The sequence below is a fragment of the Narcine bancroftii genome, chromosome 2, assembly GCF_036971445.1.
Source record: "Narcine bancroftii isolate sNarBan1 chromosome 2, sNarBan1.hap1, whole genome shotgun sequence".
In the NCBI taxonomy this organism is placed as follows: domain Eukaryota; kingdom Metazoa; phylum Chordata; class Chondrichthyes; order Torpediniformes; family Narcinidae; genus Narcine; species Narcine bancroftii.
In genome coordinates this window covers 332,286,653-332,309,772 of record NC_091470.1, presented here as the reverse complement: position 1 = coordinate 332,309,772, position 23,120 = coordinate 332,286,653, and the positions used below count along the sequence as shown (strand labels likewise).

The 23,120-nt window shown below is 42.2% G+C and overlaps 1 protein-coding gene across 2 annotated transcripts in view; it reads left to right on the top strand.

Moving 5' to 3' along the window:
- Positions 1-23,120, top strand: part of kif9 (kinesin family member 9) — a 158,235-nt gene that overhangs the window by 75,129 nt on the left and 59,986 nt on the right. For both annotated transcript variants that reach the window (XM_069922101.1, XM_069922099.1), the window contains 4 exons: positions 3,938-4,002; positions 8,357-8,434; positions 10,149-10,217; positions 12,600-12,704. In XM_069922101.1, coding sequence (XP_069778202.1) covers positions 3,938-4,002; positions 8,357-8,434; positions 10,149-10,217; positions 12,600-12,704 — 317 coding nt within the window. The remainder of the gene's footprint in view (positions 1-3,937; positions 4,003-8,356; positions 8,435-10,148; positions 10,218-12,599; positions 12,705-23,120) is intronic.

Sequence of the window (23,120 nt, the reverse complement as noted above, 5' to 3'; positions counted from 1 at the left end):
GTTTTGTTCCTCTTCTTGCAATTTCAGCAGTTGAATTTTAGCTAAAAACTCTTCTATTTTATTATCTTTCCCCTTGTTCTCAGTTTGGTATAATTGTTCATAAAATTCCTTAAAGTTCTCATTAATCTCCATTGGATTATATGTAATTTGTTTGTACTTTTTCCTTGATGCCAATACTGTTCTTTTAGCTTATCCTGTTTTAAGTTGCCAGGCTAATATTTTGTGTGTTTTTTCTCCTAGTTCATAATACTTTTGCTTTATTTTCATTATGTTCTTATCCACCTTATACGTTTGTAATGTTTCATATTTTATTTTTTTTGTCCGCCAATTCTCTTCTTTTTGTTGCATTATCCCTTGTTGCTAGTTCCTTTTCTGTACTTAACTATCTGCCTTTCCAACTGTTCTATTTCCCGATTGTAGTCCTTTTTCATCTTAGTTACATAACTTGTTATCTGCCTTCTAATAAAACCTTTCATTGCGTCCCATAATATAAATTTGTCTTTCACTAATTCCATATTTATTTCAAAGTAGATTTTAATTTGGCATTCAATAAACTCTCTAAATTCCTGCCTTTTAAGTAGCATGGAGTTTAACCTCCATCTATCTGTTCTTGGTAGGATGTCCTCCAGTTCTATTGCTAATAACAGGGGTGAATGATCAGAAAGAAATCTAGCTTTATATTCAGTTTTTCTAACTCTCCCTTGAATATTGGCCGACAACAAAAACATATCAATCTTTGAGTATGTTTTATGCCTACTCAAATAATATGAGTATTCCTTCTCCCTTGGGTGCTGCCTCCTCCATATATCCATAAATTTCATTTCCTGCATTGATTTAACCATACATTTGGGGACTTTATTCTTTTTGCTAGACTTTTGTCCAGTTTTATCCAACATTGGATCCAAATTAAGGTTAAAATTCCCTTCTATCAATATATTCCCTTGTGTATCTAGAATCTTCAAAAAATATATCTTGCATAAACTTTTGATCGTCTTCATTAGGTGCATGTATATTGAGCAAATTCCAAAATTCTGAATATATCTGACACTTTATCATTACATACCTCCCTGCTGGATCTATTATTTCCTCCTCTATTTTGATTGGTACATTTTTATTAATTAATATAGCTACACCTCTAGCTTTTGAATTATATGATGCTGCCGCTACGTGCCCTACCCAGTCTCTCTTTAATTTATTATGTTCCACTTCAGATAGATGCGTTTCCTGCACAAATGCTGTGTCTATTTTTTTCTATTTTTCAGTAAATTTAATAGCCTCTTCCATTTAATTTGGTTATGTATTCCATTAATATTTATAGTCATATAATTCAAGGTGGCCATCTCATACCCTGTTTACACCTCATTTCCACTTCCTCACCACCACCATCCCCCTTTTCCCCATTTTCATCTCTCAGTTTTCCCTTTTTAAACTCAATGTATGACAACACATTTAAAACATAAAATACTTCAACAACTCCCACATCCAATATCCCCTTAGCCCCAAATGTCTCCCCCCCCACTTCTCTGAGTTGCTCCTTATCCCTTGCTGGGCAACCACAACTCCCCTCTCAATTTGGATTGCGAACTCGCTCACAAACATCAACTCATTTCACAGTGACGGTTATTCTCTCCCACCCAACCCCCCCAGAAAAGACTTTTTTTTACACATATAACAAAGCTCACCCTCTTTTTATCCCCCTTAGTTCCTTTCTTCCCTTCTCTTTCCCTTCTTTAGTTCTTACATATACATTATTTTTACATCTTTATATGTAGTTTGTTGTCGTTCTTTGTTCTTGTTACATCGCTTCATCTCTCTTTCTGTCTTGCAGGCATTCTGCAAATTCTCATGCTTTCTCCAGATCTGATTTGCTCCCCTGAGATAACTATTTTGAGCACCTCTGGATGTCTTAACATAAATTTATAGCCTTTTTTCCATAGGATCGATTTTGCTGTGTTAAACTCCTTCCTCTTCTTTAGGAGCTCAAAACTTATGTCTGATTGGGCTGATTGTCTCAGTTTGTTGGGTTTTTTTATTTTTTTGCATGATTCCTTGATGTTCGTCCTCTTCTTCTGGGCTGGTTATCTGTTGTGTCTCTTGCTTCCTTTGTTCTTTCTCACCTATCCCTTTCCCGTTGCTTTCTTTATCTTCCAGCTGGGAGCCCTGCTGTTGGGCATCTCTCAGTTTCACTTCACAGCTGGTCCCCCCTCCTGTCAGAGTTCTCCTTGTTGTGCACAGTTGCGCATCTCTGTTTAGCTCAGTAAGCCATTTTTGCAGTCCCGCGATCGGTGGGTCGCGACCCTGCGGGGTCTCCACTAACCTCGGGGAGCAGGCTCCTCTTTCCATGGTGGGTCCCTGCTTTATCGTGCAGTTAAGGCTTTCACCTTTCTCTTCCGGCATCTTTCCTTCTTTTTTTCCCGTTGTTTTTGGTTTTTCTTTCTTAGGTGCCATATTCTCCACACCTTTATCTTTTATTTGTTGTGTTTGGTGTATCTGGGGCTTTGCTTTTTATTCACTTTTTTTCTTATTTTCTGGAGAGGGCTGGTATTCTCCTACCAGCCACTACTCCTTCATGTGACTCCTCTAGCAGCAGAGATGGTCTATGGCACACCGCTTTCCCTGCCGGGTGAGTTTCTCGGCCCAGACTCTGACACCAAGGCCACCGACAAAAACCTGCTGGTGGACCTACGCAGGCGACTGGCCTCCCTAGCTCCCCCACCTCCGGCACGCCACAGCACCCGGCTGTTTCATCTCCCCAAAGAGCTCGACAAGGCCCAGTTCATTTTCGTGCAGAGGGGACCACAAGGTGCACCGCTACAGCGACTATACGAGGGGCCATACAAAGTCTTGCACAGGTATGGCAGAACCTTTACCCTGGATGTTGGGGGGAGAGAGGAACTTTTTACAGTGGACTGCTTGAAGGCGGCCCATCTGGACTTATCACAGCCAGTGCAGACGGCTCCGCCCAAGTGCTGGGGCCGGCTGCCAAAGTGACAGGATATGTAGCCGGTTCTGAGGGGGAGGGGTTGTGTGGCAGCGTACATCCTCATGGTGAACCAGCCCCACTTGTATCGCCACGTGGTGGGGCAGCCATGGGGAAATGGCGTCGTCAGAGGTTTCTCTCTGACTCCAGCATCCCTTGCAGCACGCACCCTGAGTAACAATTATGATGTCACGATGCACCAGGTGACTGATCTCGTGCTGCCCTTAATGGGGCGCGCTGAATTTGAATAAAAACAGTCGTTAACGACCATCAACATGGTGACTGTTTCTTCCACTGCTCACACCATCACACTATCAATCTAACCCATTGAAACCCTCCCTCTTCTCTTTGATCTCTCAAGATTCCAACATCTGCAGTTGTTGTGTTACTTCTGTGCCCCTAAATAGGTGCCTGCTAATTTTCAAGCAACATTCTTTTTATACATTTATTAGCAGGATGCCAGGCATTGCCTGGGAAATAAAACACCCTGTTGTTAACTACATGGTTGAAACAAAATAACCTCAAAAACTTGATGGTAATTCTGCATAAAAATATTTTTTTCCTTTTCCTGTTGCCTGCTCCTTGCATGTCTGAAAGCATCAACTGTGAGGCGAGACTGATGTTCCTCTGTTGTCTCTTGCTTTCTCCTTTGTCTAACACCATGGGCTTGTGAATGTTGCCAATGTTGCTTTTCTTTTTTGGGACCATATTGAACTGGGTTTGGTTTCTGAATGTACACAGCACTAATTAAGGTGTCCCTGGATCAAGTTCAATTTATTTTATCTTTTGAACTTCATATGACCTTTAAGGTTAAATTCAATGTGGTCATGACATTCAGCATCAAATGTTACTCCGATTGAACATCCTTGGACATCTATAGTGCTCAATTACCTTATAAGTTAAATTTTCCATTTTAACTTGCAGTATTAAAGCAATTCACTTCTCAACATCCTTTAGGTGGGACTTGCAACACTATCTTGGTGGCAAATATCTATGGAGAGACTGCTCAAATTGAAGAAACGGTAAGGACCTTATGGGAAAAGGTGGATATGTGATTTTTCGTCTGGGTGTGTATTTTTTAAAAATCATTGTCAAAGTGTAAAAATCATCAGTGTGCTAACATTTAATGGCCTCATTTTATGCCTTAATGATGTAAAAGTGAGCCTTTGTTTTGAAGTACTGTAATCTGTGTACATATAATGGTCCTTCCAATGCTGTTAGATAGGGAATCCTAAGATTTTGAAAAATTGCAATCACAGGTGATATGTTACCTTGGTATCATAATAAATAAGAACTTAAAACATTTATACAAATTAAATTATGAGCCATTAATTTAAAAAATACAGGAAGATCTAGAGAATTGGAAAGAACTACCGTTAACTTTAATAGGAAGAGTAAACTGTATTAAGATGAATGTGTTCCCATGAGTGCAATATCTATTCCAAACATAACCAATCTCCCTGACAGAGAATTTTTTTGCAAAACTGAAGAAAATAGTAAGGAAATTTTTATGGAAAGGTAAGAAATCAAGAATAGCGCTAGAAAAATTAACATGGAGTTACAAACAAGGAGGGTTACAGCTACCAAACTTCAAAAATTACTACAGGGCAGCTCAGTTAAGGTACTTATCAGATTTTTATCAGAGAGGAGAAAAATCGGACTGGACTAAGATAGAATTAGACAAATTGGGAGAAAATATCCCAGAACACATACTTTATAAATGGGATGAAAAATTAGTGCAATAGAACAATTCACCAGTACTACATCACATACTTAAATTATGGAAAAAATACACTTGGAAGAAAAAAAGATAAATGATCAAATACCAAAAATGATATTAACACACAACCCATTAATCCCCTTTACAATAGACAATTTATTTTTCAAGAAATGGGATAGAAAAGGAATCAAGAAAATAGAAGATTGCTTTTTGGGAAATAATTTATTAACATTTGAGCAATTAAAAGATAAATATGGAATAACACAAAGTACAATATTTACATATTGCCAATTGAAAACTTATCTAAAACATATATTGGGAAATAGCTTGAGATTACCAGGGAGTAGCAACTATGAATATTTAATCACAGACACAATGATAATTTAAAAAATTATTACAAACATGTACATTGAATTACAATATAAAGAAGAAGATGAAATAAAGTATAAACCAAAGCAAAGTTGGGAAAAAGATTTAAACATAAAGATAAAGAACGAAACATGGGAGAAGTTATGTACAGGAACAATGAGGAACACGATAAATAGTAGATTATATATGATTCAATATAACTGGCTACACAGATTATATATTCCTCCTCAGAAATTAATAGAATGGTGCCCAACAGCTTCGGATAGATGTTTTTGTTGCAAAAAAGAGATTGGAACAACATTACATGCAATTTGGACATGCTCAAAAGTAAAAACTTTCTGGGAACATCTAAACCTAATATTAAACAAAATCAAAAAAAATAATATACCAAAAGATCCAAAAAAATTTCTATTTAATATAAAAGACAAAAACTTAGGACTAAAATTAGACGAAGCCCAAATAAAATTTATTAGCAGTAGTCAAAAAATGTATTATTACAACCTGGAAATTGGAAACAATCCTTAAAATACAAGTGTTATACAGAAATAAACAAGAGTATTCCATTAGAAAAAATTACATACCATCTGAAAGACAAGTGTACATTATTTAAACAAATTTGGGAACCATACATAAAATATGTCGGAGAATGCTGACCACAAATCTCCATCTCGTAAAACAACATAGTTATGAGCACAATAAGATTTAAATATGTGAAAGTAGACGATACAATTTTTTCCCTTTTTTATGGTTATTTCTTTGTTTTAAGTGTTTTATCATTTATTGATTTTTGATGAGGGTGGGGAAAGGGAGAGAGGAAGTGGGGAAAAAGAAAAAATGTCACTATGTATATATTGTTGATGATCATTTGTGGATGTTGTTATTGATATGACTCATTGTGTAAAAATAAAAGAATTTTAAAAAAGATGGTGGACAAAGTGCCAACAAAACAGTCCACCCTGATCTGTCCTAGATCTTGGCTGTTGGCAAGGCAAGAAGAGTGTGTATCAGTATGGAAGGAAAAAACAAGAATCACCAGATGATATTGTTGTTCAGCACTTGGGCTGTGTAATACTGGTTGAGGAACGCATGTTTGTTTAAAATTATGGATGGCCTGTCAATCAAGCAAATTGCATTTCTTCACATGAGGTGATAATGAAGAGAGAACTGGGTGACCCCAACTTGTTATAAACCTGCAATATGCAAAAAAAGCTTATATGCAAGCATGCTCAGAGGCCAGACTACAAGTCATTGATGACTTGTTCACTCAAGTATATAATGGAAAGGCCTTACCGTTAACATCATACAAAACAAAGAGCATCTACTAACATGCCCCACTGTACACCACTACTCTTTGATAATTAAGGTCCACATTGAAACCCTGGAATACAAGAATTGCTTCCCATATCTTGCGACTAACTTCTCAATGATGAATTTCACCATCACCTTAAATGCACCAGCACAACCTTTGGCTAATTGTAGAAAATGCTGAAGATTAAGACTTCAGTCTGGTACAAAGGTTATGGTTTACTGTGGAGCAGTAACCCCTAAGTCATGGCCTATCTGTAGCAGACAGCTCAAAGGTAACACCAACATTTTCTATACAAAATTGTCTAAATCCACTGGCAAACTAATGTCAGTGTCCTCTTCCAGGAAAATGTTACCAAAGCTGAGGTCCAAATTATCCTTAGTTTTCTCAAATGGGCATGCACAACACCATTTACCCAAATCAGGCCCTCTGTTCTGACATCCGCTATGGCAAGAAGTTATCAGTTGGACAAGGGAATGATTCAAGAATGTTGCCATTATGAAAACATATACCATCTCCACATAGCTAATGAAATCCTTGCTCCCAGACCACTCAAAATCAAGAAGGAGCATTTCAGATATCATGGGAATAGAAATTATAGTTGTTTAAATGTCTTTATTATTGTGCCTAATTACAGGAGATTGTCATTTCTGCCTTTCTAATCTGGCACTACTAATGTGCAACATTACTTACCTATTTTTAACAGTATTCTCTCCAATATTTGTTGGAGCACAGTCTAGAGGGAGTCTGCAATCCTCCCACAGAGTATGGAAATGCTTTACAGTTATGCACTACTGCATGATGTTTTATCCTTCCCTAATTCCATGGGCCACGTAGCTTGATGCTTCTATCAAACTATGCTTCCATGAGATGTTCCTTTTTGTTTGTGTTGAGTGATCGGGTTGATATTGTTTGCATGTTATGAGCCTGCAGGTGTGTGTGCTTTTCTGTCCACTTTGCTATGTTTATAAACTCGTATCTCTTACACATTTTTAAACAGTCTGTGGATTTACCAATGTTGAGTTAATCTCCATACAGCTAACTTTTTCATTGTTGAATAAAAATGTATTGTAATATTGAGGAGAATTGGGTCAAGTCTGACAATTGTGATTTCAGAAAGTTTGCCTACAATCTCTAGCTAGGTTATGCAATATGAGTGGCCACTGGTAAAAATGACCAATTGGTTTCCAGGAATTACAATTCAGCAAAGCCCTAAATATCTTTGAGGAAGGAGATGTAACTGGAAAACTAATATTTGTTTGTGATTTTTATTTTATTCAGATTTTTAAATAATCTGGAAATAAATTGCTGATGTCCTTAAAAACATATTATGACTCTGTCACATTCTCTTTGTTGTGTAAGGAAGGAAACTTGCCTCACTCAGCCTGTCTGGTCTCTGATTGAATAGCATCATAAGTAATTTTTGTTTCTCCAGCATTTTTTTTTGTATTAATAGTTAATCACAGCATCTGCAGACTTTCTTGTTTAGCTCCAAAAGCAATTCTTGATTGTCTCCAAAGGTATCCATGTTGTATCAAACTACTACCAACAGTTTAAAGAGAGTCTGTGTCACCTTCCTTGGGATAGATGCTAAAATAATAGTTTAGTTCAAGTAGTACAGAAAATATTGCTTTACAACAACAAAGATCCCTGTGTATTCTTTTAATAATAATGCATGAAAAAAATGAAACTTTGTAAATCTGGTCTACGTTAAAGCAGATTGACAGAAGAAGAGGTGCTAATATGGAGAATGCTTTAACTTATTGTTCCAATTCTAGGACACGACTTGTAGACATTATTTTTGTGTTGACTTTGGAGTCCATGAGATTCCCAAGCCTTCTGATATTTATCGAGCTCAGACGATTACTTTTGAAAGCAATTATAGGAAGGGTTTGAAAAAAGATCAGCATTTTCATAGTTGGAAGGAGGATATCAAAGGAAATGTACTTTTGAAGCTGATTATGTCAATCTTTCATTTCAGCTGTCTACACTCCGGTTTGCATCAAGAATGAAGCGTATACTAGCTGAGCCAGTAGCTAATGTGCATAGTGACCCCATTGTGAGTTTATAAAATTGATTTTTTTTTTCAAGGTTCTTTCTTACATTCCACAATAATGATTATTGGTATTATTTTCTGAAATCCCAAATTTATATTGAGTGGGAGAATAAATTACTTAATTTCTATTTTTCTTTTTAAAATCTGCTATAAATATTCAGCAAATCAGGCAGCATCTGCAGAGAAAATAAAACTTCACATTTTCCGTCCCTTGTGACTTTGTAGGTTTCTTCAGGGTGCTCTGGCTTCCTCCTACAATCCAAAGATACATAGGTTGATAGGTTCATTTACACAGTAAATTCACCCTAATGAATAGGTGAGTGATAGATTCTTGATGGATAGATCGGGAGAATGAAATGGACTTAATGTAGGATTAGTATTAATGGATGCTTCATGGTCCAATTGGACTCGTGCTTTATAAGTCTCACTCTTTGAGTGTCTTTTGGTGTTGAGTTATGTAGCTCGGTTCTAAATAAGTTACTGTAGATGGACTAAATGTTCAGCATGCATATGCTGGACCAACCAGCCTTTTACTTTGCTGTATGGCTCTATGTCTCTCAAGTATTGAATATGTGTGCATTTATTCATAAAGAGTTAGTGCCATAGTCCCATCTGACCAAGGCCCACAGATTTGATACTCAATCCAACACACACTCAATACTTATAATTGACAATTGAAATGTTTTCAAGCACATCACATTGTTCATTTTTGAAATATGGTAATTATCTTTGCCTGGACAACTAATAGCAGTAAGATTGACTACTATTGTTCATTGTTGATGCTAGTAGAGGGAAAGGTATGAGTTAGGATCTTGGAAGAGTTTCCTGTTGTTCTTCAAATAGTATTATTGCAACTTCAATCTTCTGTCTTCATGTTCCAAGCCTATTTTCTTCTGCGTAGTACTCTGTCTCTCTCTTATAGCATGACTTTCTACTAGCTCAGTTCTATCCCACAATCTGCCAACTTCACCCTGCTCTCTGCCTGTAGTTTTCCAAACCTCCTTTGCTCCATCCAATCAGTCAATCTCCCCCTCCACCCATGTTCTTACAATCCCTTCCCCCAAATGCTACCCTCTAAAATCCAAATCTCCTGAACATCTCCAAACTTGTAAAACCATTTCTACTCCATAATCTTCCATCACTTTCTGCCCAAGGATCTTCTTACTACCACCTATCCCTCAAAGTTTAGCATCTGCAGTCTTCAGAATTCCCCCCCTCCCCAATCCCCAGTTTTTAATATAGTGATTCTCTTGAACTGTATTATTTCCTATTCCTGACAGAGGCATACACAAGCATTTTGATGTTGTCTCCATTGGAAGAGTACTTTATAGAGAACACTATTAAACATTTACACACCACAGACGTTGATTCTTAATGTGCCAATGTATCATTTATCATTGTGTTTGGAGTTTGTGCAGGCTCCTGCTGCTCCAACTTTGTTGATACCCTTTAATTTCCAGACATCATCCTTAGTTGCACCACAGAATTTCCTGCCTAGTTAATCTTCTGGGTAGAAAACAAAGTTTAAAATAAACACAATGTGCTACTACTAAATTTGCTGGACTTCCACATCCACATACTGGGATTTTTTAATATTCACCCTTATTTGTTTTCAAAGTATCTCTTTGGAAATATCAGAACTCCTGTTTGTGAAATTAATGTGCCATTAATTGAAGTAAACTCACTTATAAAGAGAGAATGTTTTTATTTTTTCCAGAAACTGATTCATAAGCTTAAAAATGATATCCAGGTACTTCAGGATGAACTGGCTATGTATAACATACTGGTAAGATATTTCACATTACATCCTTCAAGTGTTAGCATCATTTTTGATCACACAATTGAGCATAAGATGATCTGATGATTGTTCCTGTATAGGACATGTGTAGTAAAGGGGAGGACATTGGGAAATGCACAAGTACAAAGAGATCTTAGAGTTATGGTGCAGGGTTCCTTGAAGGTTGATTCTCATGTTGACAGAGTGGTTAAGAGGGCATTTGGAATGCTGGCCTTCATAAATCATAGCATAGAGTATAGGAGCTGGGAAGTGTTGCGATTGTTTAAGGCATTGGTGAGGCCAAGTTTGGAGTATTGTGTTCAGTTCTGGTCTCCAAATTATAGGAAGGATATAGATAAAGTGGAGAGAAGATTTACAAGGATATTGGCTGGCTTAAAATACCTGGAGTACAGAGAAAGATTGAAGAGGTTAGGACTTTATTCTTTGGAACATAGACGGTTGAGAGGGGATTTGATAGAGGTGCATAAAATTATGAAGGGAATAGATAGACTAGATGCAAGTAGACTCTTCCCCCTGAGAGCAGGGGAGGTTGAAACAAGAGGACACAAGTTTGACGGTAAGGGGGCAAAATTTTAGGAGAAACATTAGAGGATGCTTCTTCACTTAGAGAGTGGTGGCTGAATGGAATAATCTTCCAGAGGAAATAGTTGAGGCAGAGTCAATTCTTTCATTTAAGAGGAGGCTGGCAGCTCATTCCACATTCATACCACTCTCTGTGTGAAGAAGTTCCTCTCATGTTCCCCCTAAACTTTTCCCCGTTCACCCTTAACCCATGTCCTCTGGTTTGTATCTCGCCTACCCTCAATGGAAAGCGCCTACCTCCATTTACTCTGTCTATCGTCCTCAAAATTTTAAATACCTCTATCAAATCTCCCCTCATTCTTCTATGCTCCAGGGAGTAAAGTCCTAACCTGTTTAACCTTTCCCTGTAACTCAGTTCCTGAAGTCCAAGAAACAACTAGTAAATCTTCTCTGCACTCTTTCTATCTTATTGATATCTTTCCTATAGTTAGGTGGCCAAAACTGTGCACAATACTCCAAATTTGGCCTCACCGATGCCTTGTACAATTTTATCATAACATCCCAACTCCTATACTCAATATTTTGATTTATGAAGCCCAATATACCAAAAGATCTCTTTACAACCATATCCACCTATAATGCCATTTTCAGGGAATTATGTATTGGTATTCCCAGATCCTTTGTTCTACCGCACTCCTCAGTGCCCTACCTTTTACCATGTATGTCCTTTCTTGGTTTGTCCATGCAAATTGTAATACCCAAAACTTGTCTGCATTAAATTCCATCTGCCATTTTTCATCCCATTTTTCCAACTGGTCCAGATGCCTCTGCAAGTTTTGAAAACCTTCTTCATTGTCCACAATGCCTCCAATCTTATGTCATCTGCAAGCTTACTAATCCAGTTTAACCACATTATCATCCAGATCATTGATATAGATGACAAACAACAATGATCCAACACTGATCCCTGAGGAACACTAGTCATAGGTCTCCAGTCTGAAAAGCAATCATCTACCATTACTCTCTGGCTTCTCCCATACAGCTATTCTCAAATACAGTTCACTACTTCATCACGAATACCTTGTGTCTGAATATTCCTGACTAACTTCCCATGTGAGACCTTGTCAAAAGCCTTACTAAGGTCCATGTAGACAACATCCACAGCCTTTCCTTTGTCAACTTTCCTGGTAACCTTCTCGAAAAATTCTATAAGATTAGTTTAACATGACCAACTATGCACAAAGGCAAGTTGACTGTCCCTAATCTGTACCTGGCTATCCAAATAATTGTAGATCTGATCTCTTAGAACACCTTTCAATAATTTACTTATTACTGACATCGGGTTCACCAGCCTTGTAAGGTATACTCAAATAATGCTGTATGGATATGAAATGTAATTATTTAATTGGACAGTACTTGGAAGAGTTGTTTGCTCTGGATGCCCAATTATGTATTTTTGTAATTTACTCAGTTGTCAAAAAGAGTATATATTATGTAATGCTCTCTGGATATCTATTGATATATTCCTCTAATTCTCTGTGGATATGGAGTAATATATTCTAGAATTTTTCTCTGGATTGCAATTGATATATTCTAGAATTCTTGGCTACCAAAAGAACCCTTTGAGTGATTACTTCTGGATATCGTTATATATTGTGTGAATTCTTTCTGGGCATTCAGTGATACAGTTATTCTCACTAATCATTGAATAATATATTCTTGTAATATATCTTGTTGAATGATATGTTCTCAAAATTATTCTGGCTGCAGAATAATGTCATATTCAGTTATCAAATGAACAATTCCAGTAACTTCTCAGATTATAAAGTGATTTTTTTTTCTCTATAGGGTAACCGTCAACAGGTCAGCTATGAAACTTTAACTGCAAATCAGATCCGAGACATTAAAACTCAAGTCTGTAGGTACTTGGATGGGACCATAGATGAAATTAATGTGAGTGAAAAAATCTTTCTAAAAATATATACCCATAATATACAGCAATATGACTGTTCTATTGAGGTGACGTGCCTGTCACAGCAAAAGTTAGAGAAATGGCTACTACATGAGCATGAATCACTATTTTGAGCACAATCCCTGCTTCCTGTGGTCAGTTTATCCTATTACATGGTACAGTATATGTTGGACTTTATGTATAGCTGCAGCTGAAGGATAGTACTCTGTAGATTAGATGCAAGATGCAAGGTCTTAACTAACATACAGGTTTGGCATTATCAAAGATGTTTTCATACTAATTGATGTTTTACCCACTGCATAAATTCTATGAGTCTATTTTTAAGAAAAGCAAGAGAAAGTTTCACTCTAATTATTTCTAATTTTAAAATTATATTTCCTTGAAGAGTGAGAGGAGAATGATTCAGTTATCAAGATCCACTTGGAAATCCAACATAAATAGGACAAAAAAAGAGGTGCGGGGATACAAGTTCCCAAATTCCAAACTGGAATTTGTAAACCTGGAATCAAAAAATTCTGAAATAAATTAGCATGAGTTGAGAAAACAGAAGCATTACAAAGATTTATATTTAATTTAGGAATACAGCGTGGTAACAGGCCCTTTCGGCCCATGCCACCCAAATACACTCAATTGACCTAAAACCCCCAGTAAGTTTTGAACAGTGAGAGGAACCAGAGCCCCCGGGGAAAACCCACACAGACACAGGGAGAACGTAGAAACTCCTTACAGCTTGTATGAGATCGAAAGCTGGTAAATTCTGAGAACTCAATGATCTGCATCCAAAGAATTTGAAAGATGTGCCTTTTGTTGTCATTTTTCTAAATTCCATTGTTTCTACAATAGTTCCTGTAGATTGAGAGGTGGCAATTATAAATTCACTACTTATGAAAGGAAGAGGAAGGAAATTTGGAACTATAGACTAGTTAACCTGACATCAATGATTTGGAAAATACTCGAATATATTGAGGTCATATGGAAAATAGTAATCGAAACAGGCAGAGTTCTATGGATTTCTGAAAGGAAAATCATGTTTGATACATCTGTTGTTGAGGTTACAATGAACTGCATGGATAAAAGAGAATTTAGCCTTTCAGAACTATGCTATTAAATGTTCTTTCTTCAGATGCTTTCACTATTTTAACGTATATTTCACTAACAATGAGCTGCCTATATTATAGGTGCCAAGTCTGTATTTGACCCCTGATAATAACAAACAGAGACTAAGAACTAGGAAAGAATATTAAAAAAATGATAGCTCATAAATAATAATAATGAGTTAAAAGGTAATGAAATTGAAGAATAGAGAAGATCACTGAGATGAGAGGGGGTTCAGGAGAGCTGATTTCTGAGGAATTTAAACCATTTCTGGTACAGGTAGCACCTGTGGCAATTGAATGGGCTGCTTCTCACAAGAGTCAGAACTAGTGTCCTTGCAGAGGGTAATGCTAAAACAAACTTAATAGGAAGATAGAAACCTCAAAGAGAATGCAGAAAAGTGAGATAAAGAGGTTAGTAAAGTAGTAAATTAAATAACAAGATGACAAAATTAAAAGTACTGTATCTGAATGCTCACCATATAACGAACTGTAATGGAGAGGCAGCATTCACCACCTGGTGGCACTGCTGCGTTCCTGTTTGGAGGACACATTGCCTGCCAATCAAGGTCAAAAACTCACCCCAAGCCATCAAGGTGACCCTTGCCATTGGTCCACCGAAAACACCAGGCACTGCAGTCCAGGCAGACTACCCAGACTCAGCCCTGACCTTCACCCAATTGACCCAGGTGAATCACCTCAGCTGACCCCTGCTGCCCTGACCTTCACCCAATTGGCCCAGGTGAATCACCTCAGCTGACCCCTGCTGAGCCTCTGCACTTGGCTTCAAGCCATTTGCCACAGAAGCCAACGGGGCTCAGACTACCCCGAGTGATTGGCCCCCCCAGTACTGCCTGCAGAGCTATAAAGGACCATGTGCCCCTTTGTTCTGCCTCTTTGGGCTCCTCATGGCATGTAAGTAACAGCTTTCACACTGGGTTGGGTGAGTCTCAAGGCCAGGTTGCGAGAGTCGTGTCCGTACAATTAAAGTGTGGTGGCACGTAGTATCACCTTGATTTTGATTGTTGAATGTATATGTTCATGTAATTTCCCCCAGTCTCTGTCGGTTTCTCTTTCGTTATCCGAAGTTTATATTTACCCCCTGCATATTGTGTATGTGAGTGTGTAGAGGTTTTCCTAACATATTGTCCCTGTTGTCCTGTTTGCATCCCCGAAATAAACGTGTGCTTTGTACCTCAACTTTGGTCTGGTTCTTAACCTGTGGGACCCACACGAACCCGAACAACATTTGGCGCTACGAGCAGGATCCAAAGGGTTTTGGCCAAGCACAGATCAGAGGGATGTTTTGGAACAGGGGATGAAAAGCCAGTTCTGGCCCCAAAGACAGAATTCCCGGGTGGGCTGACAATAGTGAAGGATTTGGAAGTCTGGCCAGCACCACGTGCTAGCCCTCCTTAAGGAGTTGGGTTTTCCAAAGGCATTGCTGAGGTGCCAGGTAAGGATCCCCAATCAGTTGGTGGAAAAGCTGCAGACCGTCTCTGACCACAAAGTCAGGGAAATAGAAGTCCTGGAACGGACCTGCAGTGGACTGCAGGAGGCACTTCTTGCTGCCCAAGGCAGAGCAAATGACCTGGACACCAGAGGCACCAAGGTCACTTACCGACTGTTGCAACTCCAGCAGGTTCAGACAGCCCGTCGGTCAGGCTTGCAATCTGACCCGATTAAAATTAGAGCCATAGTCCGGCGAGGTGAGCAGCTTGATGCTTGGCTGGGGGCTGGGGACATCTGGATAGAGAGTGATGAGGACGGGACGCCTGGGGAGCCAGGGTCCCGACATAACTGTCCCATTCTCCCCACAGCTGAGCCCTCACAAGCCCGACCCATCACCACGCAGTCCCAGGTCCTCCATGGAGGAGAGAGGGTCGATGAGGAAGGGGTAGCCAGGGCACAAGCCAGGGGACCTCAGAGACCACCAAGCCATGGGATTTCTCCCCTAAGGAGCTCACCCAGCTGGTGAACTGACACCACCAGTGGCCAGGTGAGCACCTTGCTGCTTGGCTCCTCAGTCTGTGGGATGAGGGGGGAGCTAATACTGCCCTCTCCCATCAGGAGGCTAGCGCCCTGGGGAACATCTCCAAGTCCCAGGCCATTAATAACACCCTGCGAGTACCACAGGATGGGATCCGCAGCGGGTCAGCCTGTGGGAGTGCGTGGCTGCAGCCATACACACTCGGTATACCACCCAACTAGAAAGGAACCTCCACGGGTGACCACATTGGGCCAAAGTAGGGGAGGGCACCCGAATCATCAGGGAGTGGGCACTGATCAATGGGATCTATGAGGGATGACAACCAAGGTTCCATTGAAAATACAAGGGTGACTGGTGCACTTGCCGGACATCTTGTAATTACCGCAGCCCCTGACCTTAAGTTAATCATTTTGCCGCTCATGGGGACCACCACGGGGAAAACTGTATGAGACACTATCACCCTCCTGGAGGGGCTGGAACATATGCCACGGGAGGTGCCCACACTAGTCCGCAGTGCAGAGTCCAGAACCCAGAACCCGAGCTCCTGGTGCCCCGACCTGCTGCACACAGGAGTGGACCCCACTAGCATTGATGGGATCCCCACTCCTGCCCTGTATGCATGCTAGAAGGAGTTGTGTAAGGGGGGACCTGGCCAGGGGAAGACAGGTGGCCACCTTGCTGGCAAGCAGGAAGCTGGGGTCACCCCCATTCCCCATGCCACCCAACCAGCCACCAATATTGTCCCCACCGCACCACCCGACCCAATCTCCCCAGCCGTTAAGCTGAGATCAGGCAGCAGTTGCTGCAAGAGATGACTGCCATCTCCCTGTGGGATCAGTTCACCAACAGGGTGTGGCAGACCCCCAATCCTCTCCCATAGGCTGAAGGCCAGGGTCCCCAGTGTGTGCACTCCACTGCCCTTTCCTGCCCAGGGGACCTGAACCCATACATCCCTGTAGCAGCACATTGGAGAAATGGGAACGTACAGCACTGGCTGGCGCTCGTGGACATGGGCACACAGCACACCATTATCCCTGACAACCCTGCTGGGTAGAGAGGGACCCTGATGAAGATAAATGGGCTGGAAGGCTCCCTCCTGCCTGCAAAGGAGGTCACCATCCACCTGGCCATCAGGAACTAACCCCCCTGCACCTGCTGTAGCCCTTATTGAGCCCTCCCCTGAATGCATCTTGGGCATCAATTTATTACGGGGACATTCCCTCCATACCAATCGGGGCCACTTCACCTTTGGACTCGCACGGGCAACTGTGGAAGTAAGGGCAGCTAAGTGGGAGCCTGTGGTCATACCCCTCCCCCTTCCAAAGTAACGAATATGCGGCAATACCGCGTCCTGGGCGGACACCAGGACATTACAAAGGCTATGCAGGGTCTCATGCGGGAGGGAGTCATCAGAATGGCAGCTCGCCTTACAATAGCTCTGTCTGGCCAGTCCGAAAGAAAAATGGCACCTGGAGGATGACTTTGTAGACTATAGGCAGCTAAACAAAATTGCCCCCCGCCCCTCATTGGCCACTGCTGTCCCAGACATTGTTACTTTAGTGGAAGAAATAGCTTCCCGCCCAGCTAAGCCCTGGTATACAGTGGTCAACCTGGCCAATATATACTTCTCCATTCACCTCGACTCCCAAGACCGATTTGCATTTACTTGGGACTCACAACAATACACCTATAGACTCCCTCAGGCTACCTCCACAGCCCCACGATCTGCCACAGCCTAATCGCCCATGATCTGCAGTCAATTGACCTCCCCCGAAGTGTCAATTGTCCATTATATTGATGACATCCTCATCCAGGGGCCATCTGAGACCATTGTCTCTGAGGCTCTTCAGATGCTAATTCATTTCCTGAGAGATAGGGGATGGGCCAGTAATATGCACAAGATTCAGGGGTCCTCCTGTGAAGCCCATTTCCTGGATATTCAATGGCACTCAGGACACAGGCAGATACCAGAATCAGCCAGGAATAAAATTTTAAACTTTGCGGTCCCAACCAATAAAACTAATACCCAGAGTTTTGTGAGTCTCTTGGGCTATTGGCGACCACATATACCCCACCTCACAATGATTCTGAGACCATTCTACAGGGTATCACGAAAGAAAGCCACTTTTCAATGGGGTCCCAAACAACAGGCTGCTTTTGATACAGCGAAGCAAGCTGTGAAACAAGCATTGCCCCTTACTCCCAGGCAGGCAGGTGTTCCTTTTCAATTACAGGTTTCAGCGAAGGAGACCACCACCTAATGGAGCTTCTGGCAGAAGTTCCAAGGTTGCAGAGTCCCGTTGGGCTTTTGGACAAAGTCCCTGCCTGAAACTGCTGTGCGCTACAGCCCACTACAGCCCGTTTGAGCGCCAACTATTTGCCTGCTATCTGACCCTCCTAGCCACTGAGCATCAAACAGGCACTGACCCTGTTGTCCTCCACCCACACCTGCCCATAATCTGGTGGGTCAAATCCTCCGATTCCACCCACAAGGAAGGCCAGGCCCAGCGGTCATCCATAGTAAAATGGAAGTGGTACATCGCAGACTGTGCTGAACCCGGCCCAGATGGGGCCAGCCACCTCCACGAGCAGGTCATGTCCTTCCTGCAAGCCCAGGAGCCAGCTCCAGAATTGGCTGAAATCCCACCCTCCCTCAACCCCCAACAAAAGACACATGCCTGGTTCACAGACGGCTCCAGCCGCTGGAAAGGAGTGAAACAATACTGGAAGGTAGTGACACTCCACCCTACCACAGGGTAAGTCCTGACAAAAGAGGGAGAGGGTGGCTCCAGCCAGCTTGCTGAGCTGGCAGCAGTAGCTCTTGCACTACAGGACACCACTAGGCCTGTCCACATCTACACTGATTCATGGGCTGTGGCCAATGGTATGGCGGTGAGGATGGCCCGATGGAATGAGATGGGGTGGGAAATCCATGGACACTCCCTCTGAGGACAGCACCAGTAGCAACTGATCTGGGACCAAGCCACCCACAGGGAGATCACAGTACATCATGTAGACACACACATCTGCAATAGCACAGAGGAGGCAGCACACAACACTGCCGTGGACCAGGCCGCCCAAATATGCACTCCCTCCACCTCCCCACCAGACACTGACAATGGGACACTGGCCATACGGGCACACCGCAAAAGCGGCCACTTAGGGCTGACAGCACACAATGATGGGCAGAATAGTTCAGGGTCACCCTCACCCTGGATCAGTGCAAAACTCCCATGCTTGACAACAGGTGAAGCCAAGGGGGTGGCCCGCCAGGTCACATTCACTGCTGCACAGGACCAGGTTGTGTATGGCAGATTGACTATATCGGACCGCTCCCACACCAAATTAAAAAGCAGTATGCCCTGACAATGGGGGACACTATTCTGGTGTACTAGTGGCAGCACCCTGTGAGAAAGCCAACCAGAATAACACCATTAAAGGATTGCAGCACCTCTGCTCCATTTACAGAGTCCCATGGAAGGAGCAATCCAATCAGGCCTCACACTTCATAGGGTCTAAAGCCCAAGACTGGGCTGCTGAGTCAGGGATTCATGGCTGCTCAACATAACCTACCACCCACAGGCATCAGGGTTGGTTGAGAGAATGAATGGCCTGCTCAAGGAGAGCATCTGCACTCTGACACCCTCCCACACATTGAGAGGATAGCTAAACATATTGCAACAGGCTGTAGACCATTTAAAAGCACGCCCCACCGGCCAAGGAGACACCCCCATGTCTCACCACCTATCACACTCTCCATCCCCTGAACCAGAGCCCACCAAACCTCCCCAAGACCAAGGACACAGGGAGAGTGTGGATACAACAGCCACAAGGTTCCCCCCAAAAAGGGGAGATTGTCACGCGTGGTCCAGGAGATACCCGCTGGGATGCAATCCCAAGCCAGACCAACCTCTCCTGTCTCCACACCCACCATTTCACTCAGAGACAATGAGTTTCCCCCCCCCTCCCTTGTTTCTTTCACCTCAAAGGAACATGAAAGTCCTGTACCTACCCCTGCTGCTAGCGGCGACCATTAGCAATGTCACACAGACGAACACGTTTCTTCACATTGCCTACATTGCCTTCACCACAAACAGATCGGACTGCTGGATCTGTGTCCAAACTCCAGCACACACTGATCAAACTTTATCACTTAACCCCATCCCGCTGGATGACTCTCAGATGAACTGCCTACATAGACTCTTTGCTCCAGTGGGTTTTGGGTTAGCTGTATGGGGTGGGCCTAATGGCAGCCCACCACCCCTGACATCCCCACTCAACACTGCCCCTACCACCGACTCCTGATGGGGTGGGTGCTTCAGGAACTGGTATTTCCCTGCCTATAATTTGGCCTCCACTTGAGTCCCAACCCTCTGCATCATCTCATAGCTCCTCCATAAACCAAAGGAGTGTTGGTGCAGACTCCCCAACAGACACACCTCCAACCTCCCAGTCAGCAACAGTGACTGCCTGCACAGATGGTACCCGGGCTCCACACTCACCCCCTCCAATGATGTCTCCAAGCTGTGGGCCCCCTGGATCTTGAATGGCACCCACTGGATATGCGGCCACCGTGCCTACCCCGGCTCCCTGCCACCTGGTACAGCTGCTGTTTCCCTGCATTTGTGGTGCCCTACATCCACTCTCTCGGTTACCTAGGGGAGCACCCAGCGTTTGGCGACCACTGCAACAAGAGGGCTATTACTAAGGCAGAACAATTCTGGATGATCGCTTTCCACAGGTACGGTACCGCCCGGCTCTCCAACGAAGTGACCCGGATTACTGCCCTCATGGAAATGTTGGCCAACGAGATGGCAGTGTCCCTCCATCATACGCAGGATATTCTAACCCAGAGAGCTGCAGAGCTGGCAACGTTACATATGATCGCACTGCAAAATCTAATGGCCCTGGAGTACCTGCTGGCGGCGAACGGTGGTACCTGCACAGTCATTGGTCAGGAGTGCTGCACCTACATACCTGATGAATCCTCCAACATCACCCATCTGGCTGACCACATTCGGGACTCAGTGGCCAAAATTTAAAAATCCATGAACCAGTTCCTCCAGCATCACCACTTCATGGGGACACTGGGGGCCATTTGGCTCCATTGGGGGTATTTGGGCAACTATCGTACACTGGGGAATTGCATTTATTCTGATTATCATAGCCATAATTATTCTTTGTTGAGCTTGTCAAATTATACGTACCTCGTCATTACCCCGTTAGCCTTAGTTATATATTATTGGGATGCAGTGCATCTTCTGAAGGGGTGGATTGTAATGGAGAGACAGCATCTACCACCTGGTGGCGCTGCTGCACTCTGACACACTGCCTGCCAATCAAGATCAAAGACTCACCCCAAGCCATCAAGGTGACCCTTGCGACTGGTCCACCTAAAACACCAGGTGCTGCAGTCCTGGCAGCCCACCCTGACTCAGCCCTGACCTTCACCCAATTGACCCAGGTGAATCACCTCAACTGATCCCGACTGAGCCCCTGCACTTGGCTTCAAGCCATTGGCCACAGCAACCAATGGGGCTCAGACTGCCCCAAGTGATTGGCCCCCAGTACTGCCTGTAGAATTATAAAGGACCATGTGCCCCTTTGTTCTGCCTCTTTGGGCTCCTCGTGTCATGTAAGTAACATCTTTCGCTCTGGGTTGGGGTGAGTCTTGAGGCCAGGTAACAAGAGCTAAGTCTGTACCAGTCAAGGTGTGGGGGAACATAGTATCACCTTGATCTTGATTGTTGAATATGTATGTTTATGTAATTTCCCCAGTGTCTGTCGGTTTCTCCCTCATTATCTGGTGTATATTTACCCCCTGCATATTGTGTGTGTGAGTGTGTAGAGGTTTGTGTAGAGTGTGTAGAGGTTTGACCCTGTTATCCCGTTTGCATCCCCGAAATAAATGTCTGCTTTGTACAACTTTGGTTTAGCTCTTAACCTGTGGGACCCACACGAACCTGAACAACACGAACATAACAAATGAAATAATGACACAAATAAAAGGAAACAATGTCATGCTTATGGATATATGACTGCAGGGTGGCTAAAGCAGGGAACTATATATTCAATTGTTTTCAACATTTAAGGAAGGACAGGCAAAATGATAAAGGAGGGGCGTAATACAAATAAAGGAGGAAATCAACACAGTGGCGAGAAATGATAAACACATTTGTTTCAGCCTACAGTACAGGTACTCCCTGACTTGTGACCTATACGACTAACGTCCATCTGCACATATGACCGAATTTTTAAAAAATATATAAAAGAATTAATATAAAATTTTTGCGGTTTATGTTGTATTTGACAAACTATAACAGGGATACAGGGCACGTAAAAGCCAAAATGTGCATACTTACTTCGTTCATCAGCATCCCAGGGTCTAAAGGCCGGGCGCAGCCATCTTGATTCCTGTATGCATGTGCAAGTTTTGGGTTCACATATTGGAGTCCATTTGGCGCATGCACGAGAATTAAGGGTGGGAATTCAATATCGTCAGAGCGGTTAACTCGCTAACTTGGGTTCATTTCGAGATACGACCAATCCTTCGGTCCCAATTAAATCAGGGAGAAGCTGCATATCACTAATCTGCACTATTGCTGCTCTCCAGCTGTATAGTAGGAATGTGAGGCTGATCTTAATTTGACAAAAAAGGCATGGAATTGAAAAATCCATTCAAAGCACTCAACTTTCTCACTCATTTTCCACTTCTGATCTTTCAGTACTCAACATCTAGTCTCTATTCCAATAGTTAATTCTGTCCCTGCACAAGTAGTCTTCAGACGAGTGTTCAGGAAGCCAATGTTCAGTTAACATCACTTGAGAGTGTCTTACAATGAGAGATTTGAATAGCTTACCTGTATTCCTGCTCAAGCTTTAGCAATTGTACAGCATGGGAGCAGAGGAAAATTAAAACTCATTTTGCCATTGTACATGTGTATGAACATCAGTAAATGAGTTGTCAAATTTTTATTTTTATTGTTTAATGGAATCATACAAAATGTAATACTTTGCATTCATTTTCTTTGTTGTCCGTTCTTGGTTGTGGGGGGTTTCAGATAAACTTTTAAGTTGCTTATTAATAAGTAGGAACATAGGAATGTTCAATTGATGACTGGTTAAGTCATATAATTATTATCAGGAGTGACCATTGTTTGTGATTTTATGCATCTGTCAAATGGTGGTTAATGAACAATGTAGCTAAAAAGGAATGCTTTAGCTTGGTGTCAATGTGAGCAATTGATGATACATTGTCAGTTCCACCTTGCCTCATCTTTCTTTTCAGATTCAACCCTAAACAATGTGTATTT